This window comes from Poecilia reticulata, chromosome 2, assembly GCF_904066995.2.
Source record: "Poecilia reticulata chromosome 2, P_reticulata-male-v2, whole genome shotgun sequence".
NCBI lineage: Eukaryota > Metazoa > Chordata > Actinopteri > Cyprinodontiformes > Poeciliidae > Poecilia > Poecilia reticulata.
This window is the reverse complement of record NC_088831.1, coordinates 1,266,925-1,286,422: the sequence shown is the minus strand read 5'-3', so window position 1 is coordinate 1,286,422 and position 19,498 is coordinate 1,266,925. Positions and strand designations below refer to the sequence as shown.

Genomic DNA, 19,498 nt, shown 5'->3' with positions numbered 1-19,498 from the left:
CTGAGCTCTCTGCTGGACATTAAAAGTATTTTAGGACCAATGAATATTAGTAACAAATGCTACACTTGTCATATATATTTAATTGACTTATATAATGAGAGTTTTAATAACTTAAGCTTTAACTGCAGCAATAGATTGGACACATTTCAGATTGTGCTTTGTCATAAAAAAATGTAAAAATAAATTCAGGAAGAATAATTCTAGGTGAAGTTATTTTTATTGCTGATGTCATTTTTTTATAAAGAGGCATATCGTATAAAGACGCTTGTACTCATCTTTAATTTCTACTGAATTTTCCATTTTCATTTGGCTACAAGCATGTTTGTGGCTTTATTTTAGCTATCATGCAGAAACAGAATCACTTTTATCAAATAAATTGTATACAAAATATATTTTATTTAACACTTAACAGTGTTCTGATAAGAGCTAACTCGGGTTTAAGAGAAAGTCACAATGTTGAAACTACTAATGTGTGGAAAGGGATTTTTATTTGTATTTCTACACCAAATCTACAAATACTCAAGTCTCCCAATCCCCAAAGCTCACTATTTTTAATATTTCAAACACCAAATATATCTTAATACACCTTAAAATTATGCACAGTGAACTCTACCTTAGCACTACTGCAAAGATAATGTCTCTCTTGGTGGTACAGCTAATCAGCAGCAAAATGAACTGAACTGGATGGGTTGCTTTGCAAACACCAGCCAATAGTGTGTCAACCAGGTTGGTCGGCATTTCAACCGACCAACCTGGATTTTCTTTGAAACATTTTACAAAACAAAACACTTGAATATATGTTCCACAAAAAAAATCTGACAACAGATGAATCTATGAGTATACTGAACTAATAATAGGTGGGTTCCACTGTACTCACAGTCATAAGAAATAAGAAACCGTGAAGAAAAACATAAGGACACCAGGTGTTTAAAGACCAAGGCCTTGACTTGTGATTACAGTATAAGGTGTTTCATTTCATTGTTTGTTATATTCATTTTTTGTTGTAAGTTATATATCATGCAGTGATTTTGCTGTAAATGTGGCTCTGCCATCATGTGAGTAAAGAAACATCATGTTCCAGAACATGCATCCCAACCGGTGAGTGCACAAAGACCCAATCATACAAATCAATATATTTTTAGTAAGTCTCTGTCTGTCTATAAAAACTAAAAATTCACATTGGATCTTGTTTGGTTATAATCTGACTTTCCTCCCCCCTCATCTTGACCCTAAACATTCAAACTAGCTCATTGCAGAACTTGCATTTGAATTTGTCTATGTTATCTTTTCCTTCTAGTAAAGACTTTTGATTTCTTTTAATTGGGCAGTTTATTTCTCCAAACCAACTTCTCCTTTTCCCGCTCCTATTTAATTAGTTTTGCAACGTCCAGGTAGGCAAACTCAGTCTCCCGTTCTGCAGGGCAAGTGCTGGTGAACTCTTTCCTTAAGTAGGCACAGGTCAAATATCTCCACACACCAGTCATTTCTGCAGGGATGTCAAGTTCACGGTATTTCTTCACTACAACCTGATGAAGAAACCAGAGAATAATGAGCAAAGCAGGTCACACAATCTCCAGTGAAGAGATTGAACTTTAGTGACCAAACCTTTAGAATGTGTAGCTTAGGTAGCAGGTTACAATCTGCAAGGGTGAGTTCAGGCCCATCCAGGAAGCTTCTGGTGGACTCAGGCAGGTCTCCAACTGCATCTGCATCAATCTCCTCAGACAGGGGCGTCCTCAGGAAGTCATCAAGACGACGGAGAGACTTTAGCAAGGTTTTCTCTAAGGCTTTCATTACAGGGGGACAGAAAGAAAAAGTCTGAAGCATAAAAATAGATCAAGTTGATTTTTTTTAATTTATACATTATCTTCATTTTGCAAACTGGAAGCAAAAGCAAAAACAACTTCCTTTCAACATTTAAAGCTGCAGTACATAACTTTGATTTAAAAAAATGATTTTACATATTTGTTGACACTGACCGTATGGTATCAGACAGATAATGTGGAAAAACTGAGCTCCTCTGCCTTCTTCCGGTGTTCACAGTGCTAACTATAAATAACCAATCAGAGCCAGGAGGAGGTTCTTAGCGCTGTCAATCACAATCTTATTTGGTTCTGATCATCTCTCCCTGCCTCCCCTGCTAGCTGCAGTGCTTCTGATACACTGGCTAGTTTGTAAAGGGTTAGAGTCCCAGTTAAACAGCGTTTTAACTAAAGTTCTAAAAGGTTAGAAAAGGGGTGCGGGTTTTAATGTCTTCATTTTTATTTAAATTTTTTGTTTATTCAACGTCACATGACTCTGTGTTTTTGTTTTTAATGATGCAAAGCACTTTGAAATGCCTTGCTGCTGAAATGTGCTATACAAATAAAATTTGATTTGATTTAGTATGGGCATCAATGACAGCTCAACATGGAGCTAAAATCACACATATGGAGATTTTAGATGATGCACTACTTTTTGCTGATGTGTCATTAAATCTCAATCAAATAAAACTGAAGATCTTGTTCATAAGAGATAAAAAGGGTTAGAAATTTATACAGCAAGCAATTATTAAGATGGCATCAGGTAAGATTCTCCAGATCAAAATTAGGAGGTGAAATGTCATTATGGCCATCACAAGAGTATGTACACTGAAAATGTTCATAGTCACAGGTAATTCTTCTGCTGGGAATTGTATTCTGTTGTGCTAAAAATATTACTAAAATAATATGAACCTCTATAATTCCTGCACTGTATTAGTGTAATAATCATCACAACTTTAACTTTAAAGAACACCTTACAAATGATGTTAACTGGTAATAAAAAAACCTGAAAGTCTGAGAAAATTAACAATAGCATCAAAAACAATAGTTAATTCCCACACCAAATCAAAAACTTCTCTTTTGACTTTTACTAAGCCAAAAGACTGCACCACTACATCTGTACCACATGAGGGTGCTGTTTAGTTACTCTAAGCACAGATGCAGAGGATGAGACCAACGGTAAAGCAACAGTTTCTTGTCTAAACCATATAATCTCTGTCTTACCATCATGTGTGTCTCTTCTTGGGTTTTTGATGTAGGCAGAAAACTTGGCAAAGATGTCGATTCCTGCTGTGTTGGCTTCAGGATGTTTGGGAGCCAGTCTGGGGTATCTGTTTTTTCAAGAAACAAAAAAGAGCTGAATAAGCTGTGTGCCAATAAATTTTGGCAGCATAAAGTAGTGAGCAAAGTGGGCATAAATGTAGCCTGTGCATGTTTTAGCACTTCTCCCCTTGTGAAGCCAATTTTTCCAATAAATAGTATGTTGTGAGGAACCAATGCTCCATATCGAACCCAAGGACTGGGCCCCATACGAAGAAGTGTTGTTTTTGGATTAAGGGTTAGCTTTAGGAGTAAGGTATGAATTGAGTTTAGGTTAGGTGTAGAGTTAGATATGCAGTGGTAGTGGTTAGGTTTAGGGTACTGGTCAGGGTTTGGCTACAGAAACAAATGGAAGTCAATGCACAGTCCTTGTGATGACAGACTTATATATGTGTGTGCATGTGTGTGTGCGTGCGTGCGTGTGTGTGTGTGTGTGTGCGTGTGTGTGTGTGTGGATATACCGTGGTGGAGTCAGTTTCTCCTCCAGGAACTCCTCTATCTTGTTAACATCAACCTTGACCTCGCCATCAAATGTCATGAAAGGAGGATTGACCCCTGGAGCGAGGTCCTGTAGGTTTGCTGGCTTTCTGAAGGTACACATTATACATGAACAATAGTGTAAAAATGCAAGAACAACTTTTTACACATGCAGGTTCTTTCAAAGGATTATTCTTCACATCTGCCGTAAAGAAATTAAGAAAACAAACTTTAAATGCTTACATTTTAATGTGAAAAGATGATGACAAGAAGTTACCTCTTAACATCCACTGTGGTGACAGTAAAGATGACTCCTTTCAGCAGTAAGATCATGAAGATTCTCTGAGAAAAAGGACAGTTTCCGATGCTCTTTCCATCACTTCCTGCCTAAACACATGCATACAAAATTATGTTAATTTTTTACATATTCTTCATAATAAGAAAATAGAGCATATCACTCCAATTCGAGTGTGTTTACACTGGTTCCCTGTAGCTAGGCTTTACAGTACTTGTTAGGAAATAAAGCACTGAATGGCTTAGCACCAAAATACATTAAGGACCTGATGTATCAACCATCCAGACCACTGAGGATTTCTAATTCAAGTTTACCCTCATCGTTTGAATCAGATCCAAACATGGAGAAGCAGCATTCAATTTTTATATTCGTCTAATACACTGAAACACTCAGTTTCTTCAAATCAATGCTGAAACCCCATTTCTTCATAGTTTTATTATTATTATTATTATTATTATTATTATTATTATTTTATTAATTACAACTGGGAGATTATTAATTATAGCATGTAATTAAACTTTTCATTGTTTTGACATTAGTATTGTTTGTTTTATGTTTTCATCATATACTTTGAATTATCCTGGTGCTGAAATGTGCAATACAAATAAATATAATAAATCATTTTATTTTGAAATAGACAGGAAAGGCTTGTCCACTCCATTATATATGGACAGGAGAGTCGTGCCTCTGCTGCAACAGGCTACTAGACTGTCTGATATCTCCCAAAATCATCCAATACTTACATGTGAAGTGGATCTTATCTCTTGATCTTATCTATCTCGGCAAAGGTCTAAAAATCAACCACTGTCCTGTTTTGCTCTGTTGTGAGACAGTTCTGACTAATAAACTGGCCCACTAGGTCTTGTCTGTATGCTTGCACTTAACAATCGTCACTTAAATGACTGGCCAAAAAATGCAATCGGTGCTCCCCTAGTAAAAAGAGCCTGAAGTAGGCTCTGAGGTGTTAAACATTCATCATGAATACAGTGGAAGTGAGTATTTGTGATTAGCAGTTCTCCTTAGCATCAAATAGCAGGTTAATCAGCTTAAAGAGTGAGAATGGGGAGATTAACCTGCTGTTGGGAACAGAATAACACAAGTACACTGCAAAGCCATAGGTTTTTATCTCATAAATAAAAAGAGACAACCCTGATGTTATCACAAGATGAGACAATTTTGAATCAGAACTTGTCATATTATTGATGATTTGACCTGTACACACAACCAACACAGTGAAATCCAGTCCACAAACTCATTCCATAACATTTTCATCTACCTACAGTCAATGCTCCAGAGCTCCTAATAAATGAGTCTATTGTTTGAATGTGGGGTCTCGTGGTGTGTAAGCTTGTTGTGCAAATATTTGAGGCACAGTTCAAAATCCCCCTTATTGTGGAATTGGACCATTGATAATTCCCTCTGTAATTCATGCCCTTGTTCCAAGACTTCTGGTCTATGGAAGAGCAGAATGAACTGCTCTTCAAACTCTCCATCATTATAGAATAACTAAGTCTTTGTACACAATGTGCTATTCTGTCCCTTACCACTAGGATTGCATGCCAAAGTAAAGCAAGCTATCTAGCCTGTTGGATTAGAACAGCACTGGTCTAATAGGATAAAGAAAGCAGTCTGTCAAACACACATACTGTACATGGGCACAGATCCTATAGGTGCGTGTTCTTACAAAAATGCAAACTGGTGTTGGAGCTAAATTCCTCAGTTCATATTACTAGATCTTTTGATAAAAGTGTTTGTCTCAGTTTTGTGGTTGGAGATAAAAGAAGTCTCCCTATACTTTGAATTGCAAATTGCTTGGTTGCATTCTTTACATTTAATTAGGTTCCAGAAAGAGCTTTATGACATGCTTGTCTAGATTCAAGATGGCAGTCAAAGATGTTGTGATGCTATCTATGGCTGCTATAGATGTTTCTGGCAGTGGCAGGCTCCAACCAGAACTACTAGTTTAAGAAAAGTATTTTCAATTCTTCAACCTATCAAGCTTTGAAAGTATTTCAGTTCACCATTCAGTCTGCTGCTTTGCATGAGTATTCATGTCAAAATGACTTTTTAGCATTCTGCCATATTCTAATCCAAAAGTATAGTAGACCCTCATCTATTGTGATTCAACAGTCGTGGATTCATAGCTCCATAACATAGCTCCAAATTATTCGTAGATAATCAACCTATTCACCTAAAGTAAATGGAAGCTGGAATGCATAGGTGGAATGCTAACTGACATGTCATATGCTGGTGTTCACAAAGCAGCAAATCCTTGAACATCATTGATTTTCTTGTCACTGATTGGTTGTATCTCCATGAGTGGGGAAAGAGAACGCTGTAAATGCTAGCTTCTGCAATAACACAGTGCATTATAATACATATTAATGGTGTTTGAACTGTAACAATAGTTAGTGTTTTTAGAAGGGATTTCAAATATTTGCACATTTTAGCCACAATTCCTTTACTGGGTTGTGGCAGTCGCAAATGTTGGTGTAGATTCTTAATCATCTAGGATTTGACAATCCTAAATACTTAAGTAGAACACTGGACTTGCTTTTGTTTCTTGAAAATGAATACCAGAATGTGAGCTGATTTGTCTCAAAGTGTGATTGACTGTAAAAGCAACTGAGACAAGTCAGGGATGCAGAGTACATGTTAGAAAGATAAAGTTGGAAGGCACTTCCTCAGTTTTAATTTAGTTTTTGATACTGAAGATAGATGGCTAATTTAATTCCTTTCTACAGCTGTCTTAACTGTCTTTTTATTCATTGCTGCTCTTTGAAGAGTACATGGGCCACATCTTTGAACTGTCCCTCCCCTTTGAAATGTAGATGAACTGTAGACCTTGAACCAATGAGCTGACTCTTCTGTGTTCAGCATTGCTTTTGTAAAACTATTTTATTTCTCAAACAAAATTGCAAATCCAATCGCTGAACTGGACTGCTTATACCAATCTGCTGAGCTTAGGGTCTCTGTTTTGTGTCATGTCTGAAAGTGTTTGGTTTAATCCATCCATCCATCCATCCATCCATCCATCCATCCATCCATCCATCCATCCATCCATCCATCCATCCATCCATCCATCCATCCATCCATCCATCCATCCATCCATCCATCCATCCATTTTCTTCCACTTATCCGGGGTCAGGTCGCGGGGGCAGCAGCCTAAGAAGGGAGGCCCAGACTTCCCTCTCCCCAGCCACTTCTTCCAGCTCCTCCGGGGGAATCCCAAGGCGTTCCCAGGCCAGTCGAGAGACATAATCCCTCCAGCGTGTCCTGGGTCTTCCCCGAGGCCTCCTCCCGGTGGGACGTGCCCGGAACACCTCACCAGGGAGGCGTCCAGGAGGCATCCTGACCAGATGCCCGAGCCTCAACTGGCTCCTCTCGATGTGGAGGAGCAGCGGCTCTACTCTGAGTCCCTCCCGGATGATCGAGCTTCTCACCCTATCTCTAAGGGAGAGCCCAGCCACCCTGAAGAGGAAACCCATTTCGGCCGCTTGTATCCGTGATCTCGTTCTTTCGGTCATGACCCAAAGCTCATGACCATAGATGAGGGTGGGAACGTAGATTGACCGGTAAATCGAGAGCTTCGCTCTTTGACTCAGCTCTCTCTTCACCACGACGGACCGGTACAGCGCCCGCTTCACAGTAGACGCTGCCCCAATCCGCCTGTCGATCTCCCGCTCCCTTCATGAAAGTACTGAACAAAATTTTTGACCACCTCGGCGACCTCGTCCCCAGAGATTGGAGAGCCCAACCCAGAGTCCCCATGCTCAGCTTCCTCAACAGAAGGCATGTTGGTGGGATTGAGGAGGTCTTCGAAGTATTCTGCTCACCGGCCCACAACGTCCCGAGTTGAGGTCAGCAGCACACCATCCCCACTATAAACAGTGTTGGTGCTGCACTGCTTCCCCCTCCTGAGACGCCGGATGGTGGACCAGAATCGCCTCGAAGCCATACGGAAGTCTTTCTCCATGGCCTCTCCAAACTCCTCCCACGCCTGAGTTTTTGCCTCAGCGACAACCCGAGCCGCATGCCGCTTCACCTGCCAGTACCCATCAGCTGCTTCTGGAATCCCACAGGCCAAAAAGGCCCGATAGGACTCCTTCTTCAGCTTGACAGCATCCCTCACCGAAGGTGTCCACCAACGGGTTCGAGGGTTGCCGCCACGACAGGCACCAACAACCTTGCAGCCGCAGCTCCGATAAGCCGCCTCGGCAATGGAGGCACGGAACATGGTCCACTCAGACTCAATGTCCCCCACCTCCCCCGGAACGTGTTCGAAGTTCTGCTGGAGATGAGAGTTGAAGCTCCGTCTCACAGGGGACTCCGCCAGACGTTCCCAGCAGACCCTCAATACACGTTTGGACCTGCCAGGTCTGACCGGCTTCCTCCCCCACCACCGGAGTCAACTCAACACCAGGTAGTGGTCAGTGGACAGCTCCGCACCTCTCTTCACCCGAGTGTCCAAGACATACGGCCGCAGATCCGATGAAACGATGACAAAATCGTTCATCGAACTGCAGCCTAGGGCGTCCTGGTGCCAAGTGCACATATGGACGCCCTTATGCCTGAATATGGTGTTCGTGATGGACAATCCGTGACGAGCACAGAAGTCCAACAACAGAACACCACTCGAGTTCAGATTAGGGAGGCCGTTCCTCTCAACCACGCCCCTCCAGGTCTCACTGTCATTGCCCACGTGAGCATTGAAGTCCCCCAGTAGAACAAGGGAGTCCCCAGGAGGGGCACTCTCCAGTACCCCCTCTAAGGACTCCAAAAAGGGTGGGTAATCTGAACTGCTGTTCGGCCCTTAAACACAGACAACAGTCAGAACCCGTCCCCCCACCTGTAGGCGGAGGGAGGCTACCCTCTCGTTCACCGGGGTAAACCCCAACGTACAGGGGCCGAGATGGGGGACAACAAGTATGCCCTCTCCTGCCCGGCGCCTGTCACCGTGGGCAACTCCAGAGTGGAAGTACATCCAGCCCCTCTCAAGGAGACTGGTTCCAGAAACAGAGCCATGCGTCAAGGTGAGGCCAACTATTTCTAGCCGAAACCTCTCAGCCTCGCACACTAGTTCTGGTTCCTTCCCCACCAGAGAGGTGACGTTCCACATCCCAAGAGCTTCTGCAGCCGAGGATCAGACCGCCAGGGTCCCCTCCCTCGGCTGCCAGCCGTAACACACAGCACCCGACCTCTTTGGCCCCTCCGACAGGTGGTGAGCCCATTGGAAGGGGGACCCACGTCTCCTCTTCGGGCTGGGCCCGCCCGGGCTCCGTGGGTAAAAGCCCGGCCACCAGGCGCTCGCCATCGTGCCCCACCTCCAGGCCTGGCTCCAGAGTGGCCTGAGTGGGGCATGTTTCTCGGCTGGCCTGGGAACACCTTGGGATTCCCTTGGAGGAGCTGGAAGAAGTGGCTGGGGAGAGGGAAGTCTGGGCCTCCCTTCTTAGGCAGCTACCCCTGCGACCTGACAACTCTAGAAAATATTAAGAGACCACTACACTGAACTCCATTGAAAACCTCATGGTTAACCCACCAAATATTGATTTCTGAACTCTTTCTGAGTTAAAATTTTACTATTGTTTCTAAATGAATATTAACTTGCTTTATTCGCATTATTTGAAGTCTGAAAGCACTGCATCTTTCTCATTATTTTGACCATTTTGTCATGTTCTGCAAATAAATACATTTTTGCTTGGAATTTTGGAGGCGTGTTGTCAGTAGTTCATAGAATTAAAGAAAAGTTAATTTTACTCATATACCTATAAAAAGTCAAATTTGAGAAACTAATCATTTTAAGAGGTCTCTTAACTTTTTTCCAGAGCCGTGTATGGGCCCTAAACCAGTTTTGTTGTATATAGAACTAGATTGTATGCAGTGCAGTGTGGGAACTCCATTCATTACCTTCACATAGAGAGAGATTTCATGGTTCTGATCTTGAATTGTTCTGCTGTTTCTTCGTTTAGGATGTACGGGGCTTTGTAACATGAGCTTGACCTCCTCTCTTGCGTCCGGGGTCATCTCCTCCCGCTGTGGTATATATGAATGGCCATCCTCCAGTAGCACTACTCGCTTCTTCTTCACTTGGTCATCTTTTTTTTTGGACTGGGATTCATCTTTGATCACTGACTTTAACTCTTTCATCCAGTCCCCCTTCTTCGGTGAACTTTTCAGCTCTGGCACTTTATTTTTTATCGTCCATTGTTGGCTTCTCCTTTCATTTGCCAATATATTTTTTCTAAAAGGCCTCAGTTCTTTTTTCCAGTCCTTCACCTCCTCTCCAATTCCTTCACCTTGTTGGTCTCTTTTAATCCAATCATCATCTTTTCTCATAGTTGGCAGCAGCTTCGATTTCCCCTGCCCTTCTTTCCAAAGTGGTTGTGGTTGTACCCCCACAGTTCCATTCTCTATTGCCTGCTTCAGTCCTTTAACTTCAGAGTCTTTCTTTATGTCTTCTAAAATCTGATAATCCTTTTTCTCTTCTTTTTCTTTCAGTTTCTCTTTCTCCCCCTTTTGTTTTGTGCACTTTTTTTTTTCTTGGACTTGTTTCTTTATTTCCTCTTCCTTTTCTCCAGCGTGCACTGTGACTTTTTGAAGCTCTTTATCCTGCAGACTCTCACTAGTTGTACCAAAAGGCCATCTTATAAATGGAATGCTTGGGACCTCAGTGGACTCTATAATGTAATCATCTAAAACAGTGACAGGTTCCTCTCCCATTTCAACTTCTCCTTCTATTGCATGTTCTTGTTCAGTCTCTTTCTTATCTTCAGCAAGTTGCCTGAGTTCCTGATTGTCCCCTGGATCTATTTCAGACATTCTGAGATCTTGCAAAAGATGCCCCTGCACTTGACCTCTTTCAGCTGTTGTAGTATTTTCTTTTAATGAAACTTCAGTTTTTTCATTGATTTCAGATGCGTCCCTCTCCTTATCAAAAATCTTATCTTTGTGTCCATCTACAGACACATCCTGCTCATGTGGCTCACCCGGTTCTACATGAATATCAGCTGGCAGGTTTTCAACCTGATGAGACATTTCTTTTTCCATTTCATCTTTCCCCTCAAACACTAAGTCTCCAATAACTTCTTGGCATGTCTTTCTTTCATCTTCCTCGTCTTCCAGAGTCTCAGCCTGGCCAATTCCGGCCCCTGTTTTCCTTTCCTGAACCCCAATCTCTGTCAGTGAATGTGGTTCAAAGGTTACAGCGAGCAGTGTTCCCGGTTTTGTCTCTTCACCTGCTTCACTTCTTGGCTTTGACTCCACATCGGAATACTGATCATTAGAATTAGAAATGGTGTTTATGTTTTTTCTGTTCTCGTTGTTTTTCACCTCATCCTGATGGTTGGTTATTATCTGGTTGTCTTTGGTTTGGTTAAGTGTATTGACTTCTATGCAGTCATTGCTTTGGCATGAGTTACCCTGAGAGCTGATATTTTTCTTTACTGCAGTGAGATGTTGGGCCAAGTCTCTCTCTAAATGGTCAGGATATTGGGTCGTGTCTTCTGAAGTTTTTCCATCAGAATATTTTCTCCCATGTCCGGACTGCCCCAGGTATACATCAAGACAGGTGACATTTAACTCTTTTAAACTGGAGTCCCACATATTTGTTTCAGTTGGATCTGTTTCCATACATTCTTCTGCATAGATTTCCTCCCTGAGGACTTCACTGCTGTCTGATATTTGATATTTCTTAGCCTCTCCTAACACAGGAGATGAACTTATTATGGTCTCACATTCTTCGTCTTTTGTCTGTTCATCTAACTTTCCTCGATCTTCATCCCCCACTTCAGTTCCCTCATTTACATGCTCTTCTTCCTTGTTTTGTAGTGAAGCCACTTCACTTCTTCTTGTGTCCTCATTTTCACTTTGCTGTCTTGACTCATCCACAGTGGCATCAACTTGCTCCTGTCCTGCCACAGTTAACATTAAGACATCTTCACCTACCTCCTCTGCTAGTTCCACCTCTTCAAATTCCCCCATTGCCTCCTCATCCTCTTTACCGTTCTGAGTGTCCCGATCTGAACAGATGGCTACTGGGCTGTAGATAACGGTTCTGTTTGACAGATCTGGGTGTTGGTGGGAGCTGAACTGAGCCATGAGGAACTTTTACTGAATGACGGAATTTAATCCAGAGCTGCCCAGGATCCCAGGATACGATTGACTCAATTGATTAAATTGCTATTTGTTCAGTGACTTTCAGATGAGTCTTTAAATCCAAAATGAAGCAAAGATGAATATTTACCAAACCTTTATATTCATGGAAGTACGATTTCTTCAAAATCCAGAAATGAAGAAGTTCAAGCGTACAATATGAATAATATCCACCTGAAGGATCTGTTTGACTTCTTGATGTGAGGCTCTTGTGCTCCTGCCGGCTAGCAAGTGTTGGATATTAATATGCACAATCTTACTTCCTCCTCCTCCTCTACCTCCTCTCTCTCTCTCTCTCTCTCTCTGTTCAGAGATTAAAACAAGGCTGATCCCCGTATGACCAAAGGCTTTAATCTCTTTGCAATTCAAGGACCAGCACCATTTAAACAACAACAAAAAAACAACTCAGCAGAACCTGCACTAAAACTTTGCATCTCTTAGGTTTACATTTTGTGCAAACAATTAGGTTAATTAAATTCTAATATTATTGAAAAGTAAATTTCTGCACAGTGGCGCAGTTGGTAGTGCTTGCCTTGGTTCCTGGGTTCGATTCCCGGCCCCGGGTCTTTCTGCATGGAGGTTTAATGTTCTCCCTGTGCATGAGTGGGTTCTTGGGTTCTCCTGCTTCCTAACAGTCCAAAGACACGACTTTCAGGTTGTTTGGTTTCTCTAAATTCTCCTGAGGTGTGCAAGTGTGTGTGCACAATTGCCTCTGTGTTGGCCTGTGATGGACTGGCGACCTGCCCAGGCTGACCCCGCCTCTCAGCTGCTGACCGCAAGAGATAAAAATAGACATGCAGTTGCCAAACTTGCAATGACTGTGTGATGCTGTGTTGTCAATATTGACCTAAATCCCTGAAATTATTTTCTGAGGCCTGAGGGAAAGAAGCTGTCCTGAAAGCAAAGTGGGGTTCCAACCAGAAACTAGAATTGTCTATATTACATTTTCCTGGGTCTTGTGTTCTTCCTGACATGAAACAGATCATGTTCAATATTTAGTTATCCTTTCATCTTTAAAGATGATTGAAAAGAAATCTTCATAATTTACACATGGAAATTGTTTTTGAATTTGGATGGATTGTGTAGGACAGAGTAATGTGGCCATTGTGTATTGAAAAATAAAAGGGAGGAGTAAATGTCCACCATCAACCTCAGAAAATTTTAGAATAATCTCAGACATGATGCAAAAAAAAAAAACTTGGAAATTTCTGAGCTCCAAATGTTGAAAATGTGCTAGGGAGAAAAAAAACAACTTTCTGAGGTTTTGAAAAAAAAAGGACTTTTCAAGTTCTAAAAAATGTCTGAGATTAATCTCAAAGTGTCTCAGGATTTTTATTTATTTATTTATTTTGCGGAAATGTTCTCATTTTTGTCGATCTACAATAGAAATAATTGTAGACAGATATTTTTCATGGCTTCCTAAAAAAAGAAATTTTGACTTCAATCTAAGAATTATGCTAATTTTGAGAATATTCTGAAGAAAAAGTCAGGATTCTGACATTAAAGTCAAACAATTTTAAAAATCTGAGTTCCCCATCCCCCCCCCTTTTTTTAATAATACTCCGTTTACTGTGATGAAAAATGAAAAATAGAACTTCAGCAATGTTTTTGTGGCGCTGTTCTCCTCCAGGACTCTAGAGGGCGATAGTTTACTGTGTGTGAAGAACCTGGGAGAAAATGCAGACACGCCATGTCCTTTATCCTGTGAGCAGCTGTCATGTCAGCAGATTCACTATTTCTGTGTGTCCAGATATAATTCAGTTAATTTTGGCCCAGCAGCTCTGATTCAGCCTGACGCAGGTTAGTGTGGAGTCATTAGGCTAACAGGAGCTAACAGGCTAACCGTCTGTTAGCTCAGCTCAGCTTCACTCTGTTGGCGATGGAGCTGCAGCAGGCTGTGGACGGAGCCGAGGAGGTGGCGGTCGATGTTCAGGTCACTGATTTACTGAACGCCCTGATCGCCTGGAAGGTCCCGGATGATCTGTTCACCGTCAGCAGTCTGAAGGTAACAAGAGGTGGAAATCTTACCGGGTTTTCCTTCCATAATCAAACTATGCAGCATATACCGAAGTGGAAGGAAATGATACATGGCTTTAGGGCGTTTTTGCCACTTATAAAGTAGAAAATAAATTCCACCTGCTTGTAATTGAATTTCAGATAGAGCTCAGATGTTTGTTAGAGAGCTGTAGAGATCTGAATCGTCCATATTCACCAAGATCGTGTGCAAACAAGGAAGGCTCACTACGTACAGATATTGTACAGCAGGGGTCACCAACTCCAGTCCTCCAGGGCTACTACAATCCTGCAACCTTTAGATTCACCTCTGCTCCAAAATGTCTGAATTTCCTCCCCAGCATTCATTCCTCTCTGCATTAGGCTGGAAACGATCAGTTTATCTGATCCAGGTGTGTTTGAGCAGAGACCAGGTGGCCCTGGAGGACTGGAGTTGGTGACCCCTGCTGTACAGTATAAACTTTAGAGGAAGTAAAAGGATTAAAGGATCTGTTTGTGTGTTGTACAGCCACTTCACTTTTATATAAAAACTCAAAATATAAAGGCTGTGGTAGCCTAAATCTGCTTATTTTGTTTCACATCACAGTATCTGAGGGCAGTCAGCCTGAAAGAAGAAACTTTTCTTGTTTTTGAAACCACTGCTTGTTAGAGTTGACCTGAAGGTAAAAGTCTGTGTCCAGGATGTGTGGAGTCTGCAGAGATGATAGATGCCCTCTTCCTGACCCGACCAGAGGTCTGCAACATTTACAATCCTAAGAGCCATAATTGCCTCCTGTCGAGCTAAATATAACTTTAGAGCCACAAATGTTACCTGACTTACTTTTTCTTTAAAGGATGACTTACATTTTTGACAAATGTGTACTTAAGGATTTAAAAAAAAATTCTAGATCGCTGTTTTATTTTTTTGTATGTTTAGATTTTATAATAAAGAAAAACGTAAAACCTTAGCAGAAAAGAAGGCGTATATGTTTCCTTCTGTGGGATGTTGAAATTTATGGAAAATTAAAGAATGGTATATAGTTTCCAACTTAATGTCAAATAGATTTAAAACAATATCACTAGCACTTTTAGTGTCATTCTGTTGTGTGAAATTTATTTATTACATGAAAAAACTTTGTATAAAATTTCTATTTAAAACACTAGTTGATTCCTTATCATTTGAAGCTAGTTATTAATACCACGGACTCATGGAATCTCTCTATTAATGTATTGGTCAGTAACATGACAGAAGAGTTGAGGGTGAAATAATTGAAAGGATTTGAGGATAAGCTACAGTCTGTTCTTGTTGTATATATTTTTTCCAGGCCAGCTTTGAGTCCCTGTTCCGTTCATTTGACCCAGAAGTTCAGTTCCAGTATTTCCGGTCGTTTCGACGGGTCAGGATCAGCTTCAGAGACGCTCTGGCAGCAGCTGAGGCGAGGCTCCGGCTGCACAAGACGGACTTCAACGGGAAAGAAATGAGACTGTACTTTCCTCAGGTGATGCTTGAGTTCCAGGCTGGAAGGTCTTCCACCTTTCCTAACAGTTTGCTGAATAAAAAGAGAATGTGTTTAAGAAATTACCTAGACAGCAACTTTTAGCAGTATTTTAGAGAATTGTAGGTTTCTGGTCATCAAACATTACTTTCAATAATGTTTGATATTTGAAATATATTGATCTGTGAAACTAAAAACTGTTGATCAGGCTGGCTTGTTCACCTGTTTTTTCGTTTTTATTTGCTATAGTCTGTCCACATTGGGAGTCCTCGTCTGGAGCCTCCAAAGCCGGAGAAGCAGTTCCTGATCTCCCCTCCTGCCTCCCCTCCGGTCGGCTGGGAACAGTCTCAGGATGCCACTCCAGTCATCAACTACGACCTGCTGTGTGCCATCTCCAAACTTGGACCAGGTACAGAACTCGGCTTCCCTTTGACTTTTAATGAAGGACCTGAACTGGGACACCTGACACTTCTAGCAGGAGTCACAAGTATCAGCCTGTCCATTTGAACAGAACGGTCAGGAGAGGCACCAGGCAGGCCACCATTTCAAAAATGTTCAAAGCTGACAGGAGTTTGAAAATATGACCAGGAATGTATGTTAGTGGAAAAACAATACTGACTTGATTTAAACGTCAACTATAAAAATACAATTAAAATAAATATCAATCTTATGCACTTCAATGAACTAACTGAGTTATCAAGGCAGTTGATCTTAAAACAAGCTATGTGATGCTGATCACAATTAAAAATAAAATGAATTAAAAGAAATAATAACCAAGATGGACAATAATGAGTTTAGTAAGTTTAACTAAATATTCTTAGCGTACAAAATCCAAGTATTTATAATATGAAATTGTTTTGTGTTTTTCTAAATCCCAACATTTCTAGTAATGTTGCTGGTTGTGATTGGTTTTTCAGACGTCCACTGCTCTTTCTGCAGTTTCACCAAAGATGCTCTTTAGATATCGTTGCTATCACTGTTATTGGTGTATGTAAAATAATATTTGAAATAAATAAACAAACCTTTGCCTGGTGGTGGGCAAGCAAAGCCTGGCGGCCTACCAGGCTTGTATCCCACTGTGACAAACCCTGCATTGTGTTTCCACATATTTATTATGTTATTGCTCCTTTTCTGTGCTGCAGGAGAGAAGTATGAGCTTCACACAGCCACGCCCACTACCCCCAGCGTGGTCGTCCATGTGTGTGAGGATGAGCATCATGACAGTTCGGCGGCTCCCGACAGCAACCAGGAGGACAAGCCCTGTCCCCCCCGGCCAAAGATCATCCAGACTCGACGCCCCGACTACACCCCCCGGGTGGAGCAGTGAACAGTGACCACAGCAGAGTACAAAGTTTTATCATGAAGTCATTGGTCAAGAGCTGACCATGCTCTCACAAAGATTCTTTGACGGTTTGGGGGATTAAAGAGCGCCCTCTAGGGAGCGTAGGTATCCTGGCGAGGGGCGTGTCTTCAAAGATGGAGACAGAAAACTAGCTGCTGATTGGACTCTTGTCCAATGGGAACTACATTATGAGAGTTTCCTGTTAGAACCAATTGTGCTTAGCCATCAGGTGATATTTAGTGTTTGGGTTTGAGGGCTGAAGGAAATGTTACCGTTGTAAAATCTCCCTGACTTTGTCCTCATCCAGCTTGCCTGATTCTGCTTTGGTGAAATCCAGTGTTAAATCAGGCCCAGCTTAAATCATCCATTCACTTTATTGTATGGTTGCTTTAATTTCCAATATGAACAATGTGTTGGTCAGGTGACTGGAACTGAAGGAGTGAATTCTTGCTGCTGATGAACTCTTGGTTCTGCTTTGCCAGATGACTTTGCTGCTGTTTCATCTGATGACTGAGCTTTACATATCTGCTCTGCTGAACCAAGCAGGCACCCATACTTCCTGTGGCAGCATTTCCTTGTGCAACAGAAAGCCAAGCGGGGGTGGACTCTTTCCAGATGGATGTAATTAGTGTTGGTAGGCTGGAAAATCCAGGCTCCAGAAAGCTTGTTTTGTTTCTGCTGGGATTTTGTGTGAGATCATTGTATGAATGTTTCCTGCAGCAAAGTATTCACACCTTCTGATCTTTCAGCTTCACTTCTTTTAGTAAACATAAAAACAGAGGAGGGAAAACAAAGTATGTAGTAGTTTGTTTTGAAAAGTTTTTTTCTTTATTATTATTGTTACTACTACTACTGTGGTTGGACCTGGACAGAATGTGGAGAAGCTTAGGGGGTGTGAATACTTTTTTTGACTGTGTGTCCTGCTCTAGCTGTTGACATGTAACTGAAAGCACACGTTTGCACAGATGTAATTTTAGTCAGGATGTGCAGACCTGATGTACCCGTGTTGTGTTCAGCATTGCTTTATGAATGGCCATAACCACCAGGTCGTCTAATAGCTTCTCAAAATATGTTTGTTAATGACAGAGATCACACTCTGTAGGGAATGTTGTTTTATTTGTTTAAAAAGTCATAGTGATTACTGCCAATATAAATGCTGATCACTTGACACAGTTGACATTGTTATATATGTGGAAGTTATGGGGGCTCTGGATTAGCAGCACTGTGAGAAAACGTGTCTACATGTGATCCCTGCACAAGGCTCTGTGTCTCGTTTTAGTCCTGGTACATTTATATTGATAAATATAACATACTGTTTGTGGAACAACAATAAATAGAAGTTTGAGAAACTTCTTCCTGTATTATCTCAGCATTGATGATTATAGGCATATAATTATTTTTATACAAATCTGGTGGATCCAAACAGACAGCTGCGACGGGTTCTGTTTTTAAAGCCTGACAAAAGAAACATAAGCGTAAATAGAAAACATGATAAAAAGCTGAAGGACTGCAAAAGGTATCAAAACTAGAAACCTGAATATGGAAAAACAGAACTTCATATAAGAGGGAATTGTGTATGTATATATATATATATATATATATATATCAAAATCTTAAGACCAGTTAAAAAACTGCAAGAATTTGCATTTTGCACTATTGGATCTTAAGAAGGTTCTAAGTAGAGCTTCACAATGTTAAAAGAAGAAATCAGTGTAAGACACAAGAACTTTTGAGCAGGGAATTAATTGAAAACTGCATTTACACTCAAACATGATTTTTTTCAGCTGATCAAAAGTTTAAGACCATAGCTAAAAAAACCAGAAAACCCCCCAAAACAGAAATCAAAGTGTCAAAAAAAGGGACTCATTAAAGAGTAGCTCCACCATCTTGTTGATGACTTCCAACAATGGTTTAGGCTTGATGCCAGTGTGTCCAGGAGGCCAGTGGGAACGTTGCTCCAAGTGTTGAAGATGCTTCACGAAGGGCGTCCACTGTCTGGAACTGATGTCCATTTTTGTAAACTTCCCTTTCCGTCCATCCCCAAATGTTCTCAGTTGGGTTTAGATCTGGGGAACATGCAGGATGGTCCAAAAAAGTGATGAAGAACTCCTTTGTCAGGCGGGGATTGTGAACTGCAGCATTGTGAACTGCAGCATTGTGAACTGCAGCATTGTCCTGTTGAAAAACCCAATCATTACCACACAGACGAGGGCCCTCAGTCATGAGGGACGCCCGCTGCAACATCTCCACATAACCAGCTGCTGTTTGACGTCCTGCACAACCTGAAGCTGTTCCATTGAAGGAAAACGCACCCCAGATCATGATGGCGCCCCCACCACTGTGCCGTGTAGAAAACATCTCAGGTGGGATCTCCTTGTCATGCCAGTAACGTTGGAAGCCATCAGGACCATCAAGGTTACATTTGTTCTCATCAGAGAAGACAACTTTCTTCCACCTTTCAATGTCCCATGTTTGGTGCATCCTTGCAAAGTCCAAAGGGGAAATTTTGTGGCGTTGAAGACGTTTTTTGTTTCTGAAGCCCTTCTCTCTCTCCAGATGCCGTCTGATGGTTATTGGGCTGAAGTCAGCACCAGTAATGGCTTTCATTTGGGTGGAGGATCGT

The 19,498-nt window shown here is 41.5% G+C and overlaps 2 protein-coding genes across 3 annotated transcripts; one reads left to right on the top strand and one right to left on the bottom strand.

Annotated features, from left to right (window-relative positions):
- Nucleotides 1-469: 469 nt before the first annotated feature.
- LOC103477420 (uncharacterized) lies at nucleotides 470-12,437 on the bottom strand. The gene is made up of 6 exons (XM_008430539.2): nucleotides 9,802-12,437; nucleotides 3,877-3,986; nucleotides 3,584-3,709; nucleotides 3,027-3,133; nucleotides 1,606-1,787; nucleotides 470-1,526 (listed from the first exon to the last, which is right to left on the bottom strand). The coding sequence occupies exons 1-6, from the start codon at nucleotides 11,989-11,991 to the stop codon at nucleotides 1,365-1,367; spliced, it is 2,877 nt and encodes a 958-aa protein (XP_008428761.1). The 5' UTR covers nucleotides 11,992-12,437; the 3' UTR covers nucleotides 470-1,364.
- A 1,265-nt stretch (nucleotides 12,438-13,702) lies between these two features.
- rcan1b (regulator of calcineurin 1b) lies at nucleotides 13,703-18,228 on the top strand. 2 transcript variants are annotated; one of them, XM_081614455.1, is made up of 5 exons: nucleotides 13,919-14,050; nucleotides 14,739-14,791; nucleotides 15,363-15,536; nucleotides 15,783-15,942; nucleotides 16,676-18,228. In XM_081614455.1, exons 2-5 carry the CDS (start codon nucleotides 14,759-14,761, stop codon nucleotides 16,858-16,860), a joined length of 552 nt encoding a protein of 183 aa, XP_081470581.1. In that variant the 5' UTR covers nucleotides 13,919-14,050; nucleotides 14,739-14,758; the 3' UTR covers nucleotides 16,861-18,228. The 2 variants fall into 2 exon arrangements, with proteins under 2 accessions (XP_008428718.1, XP_081470581.1); XM_008430496.3 differs by lacking the exon at nucleotides 14,739-14,791 and having other exon boundaries at nucleotides 13,703-14,050.
- Nucleotides 18,229-19,498: the final 1,270 nt, after the last annotated feature.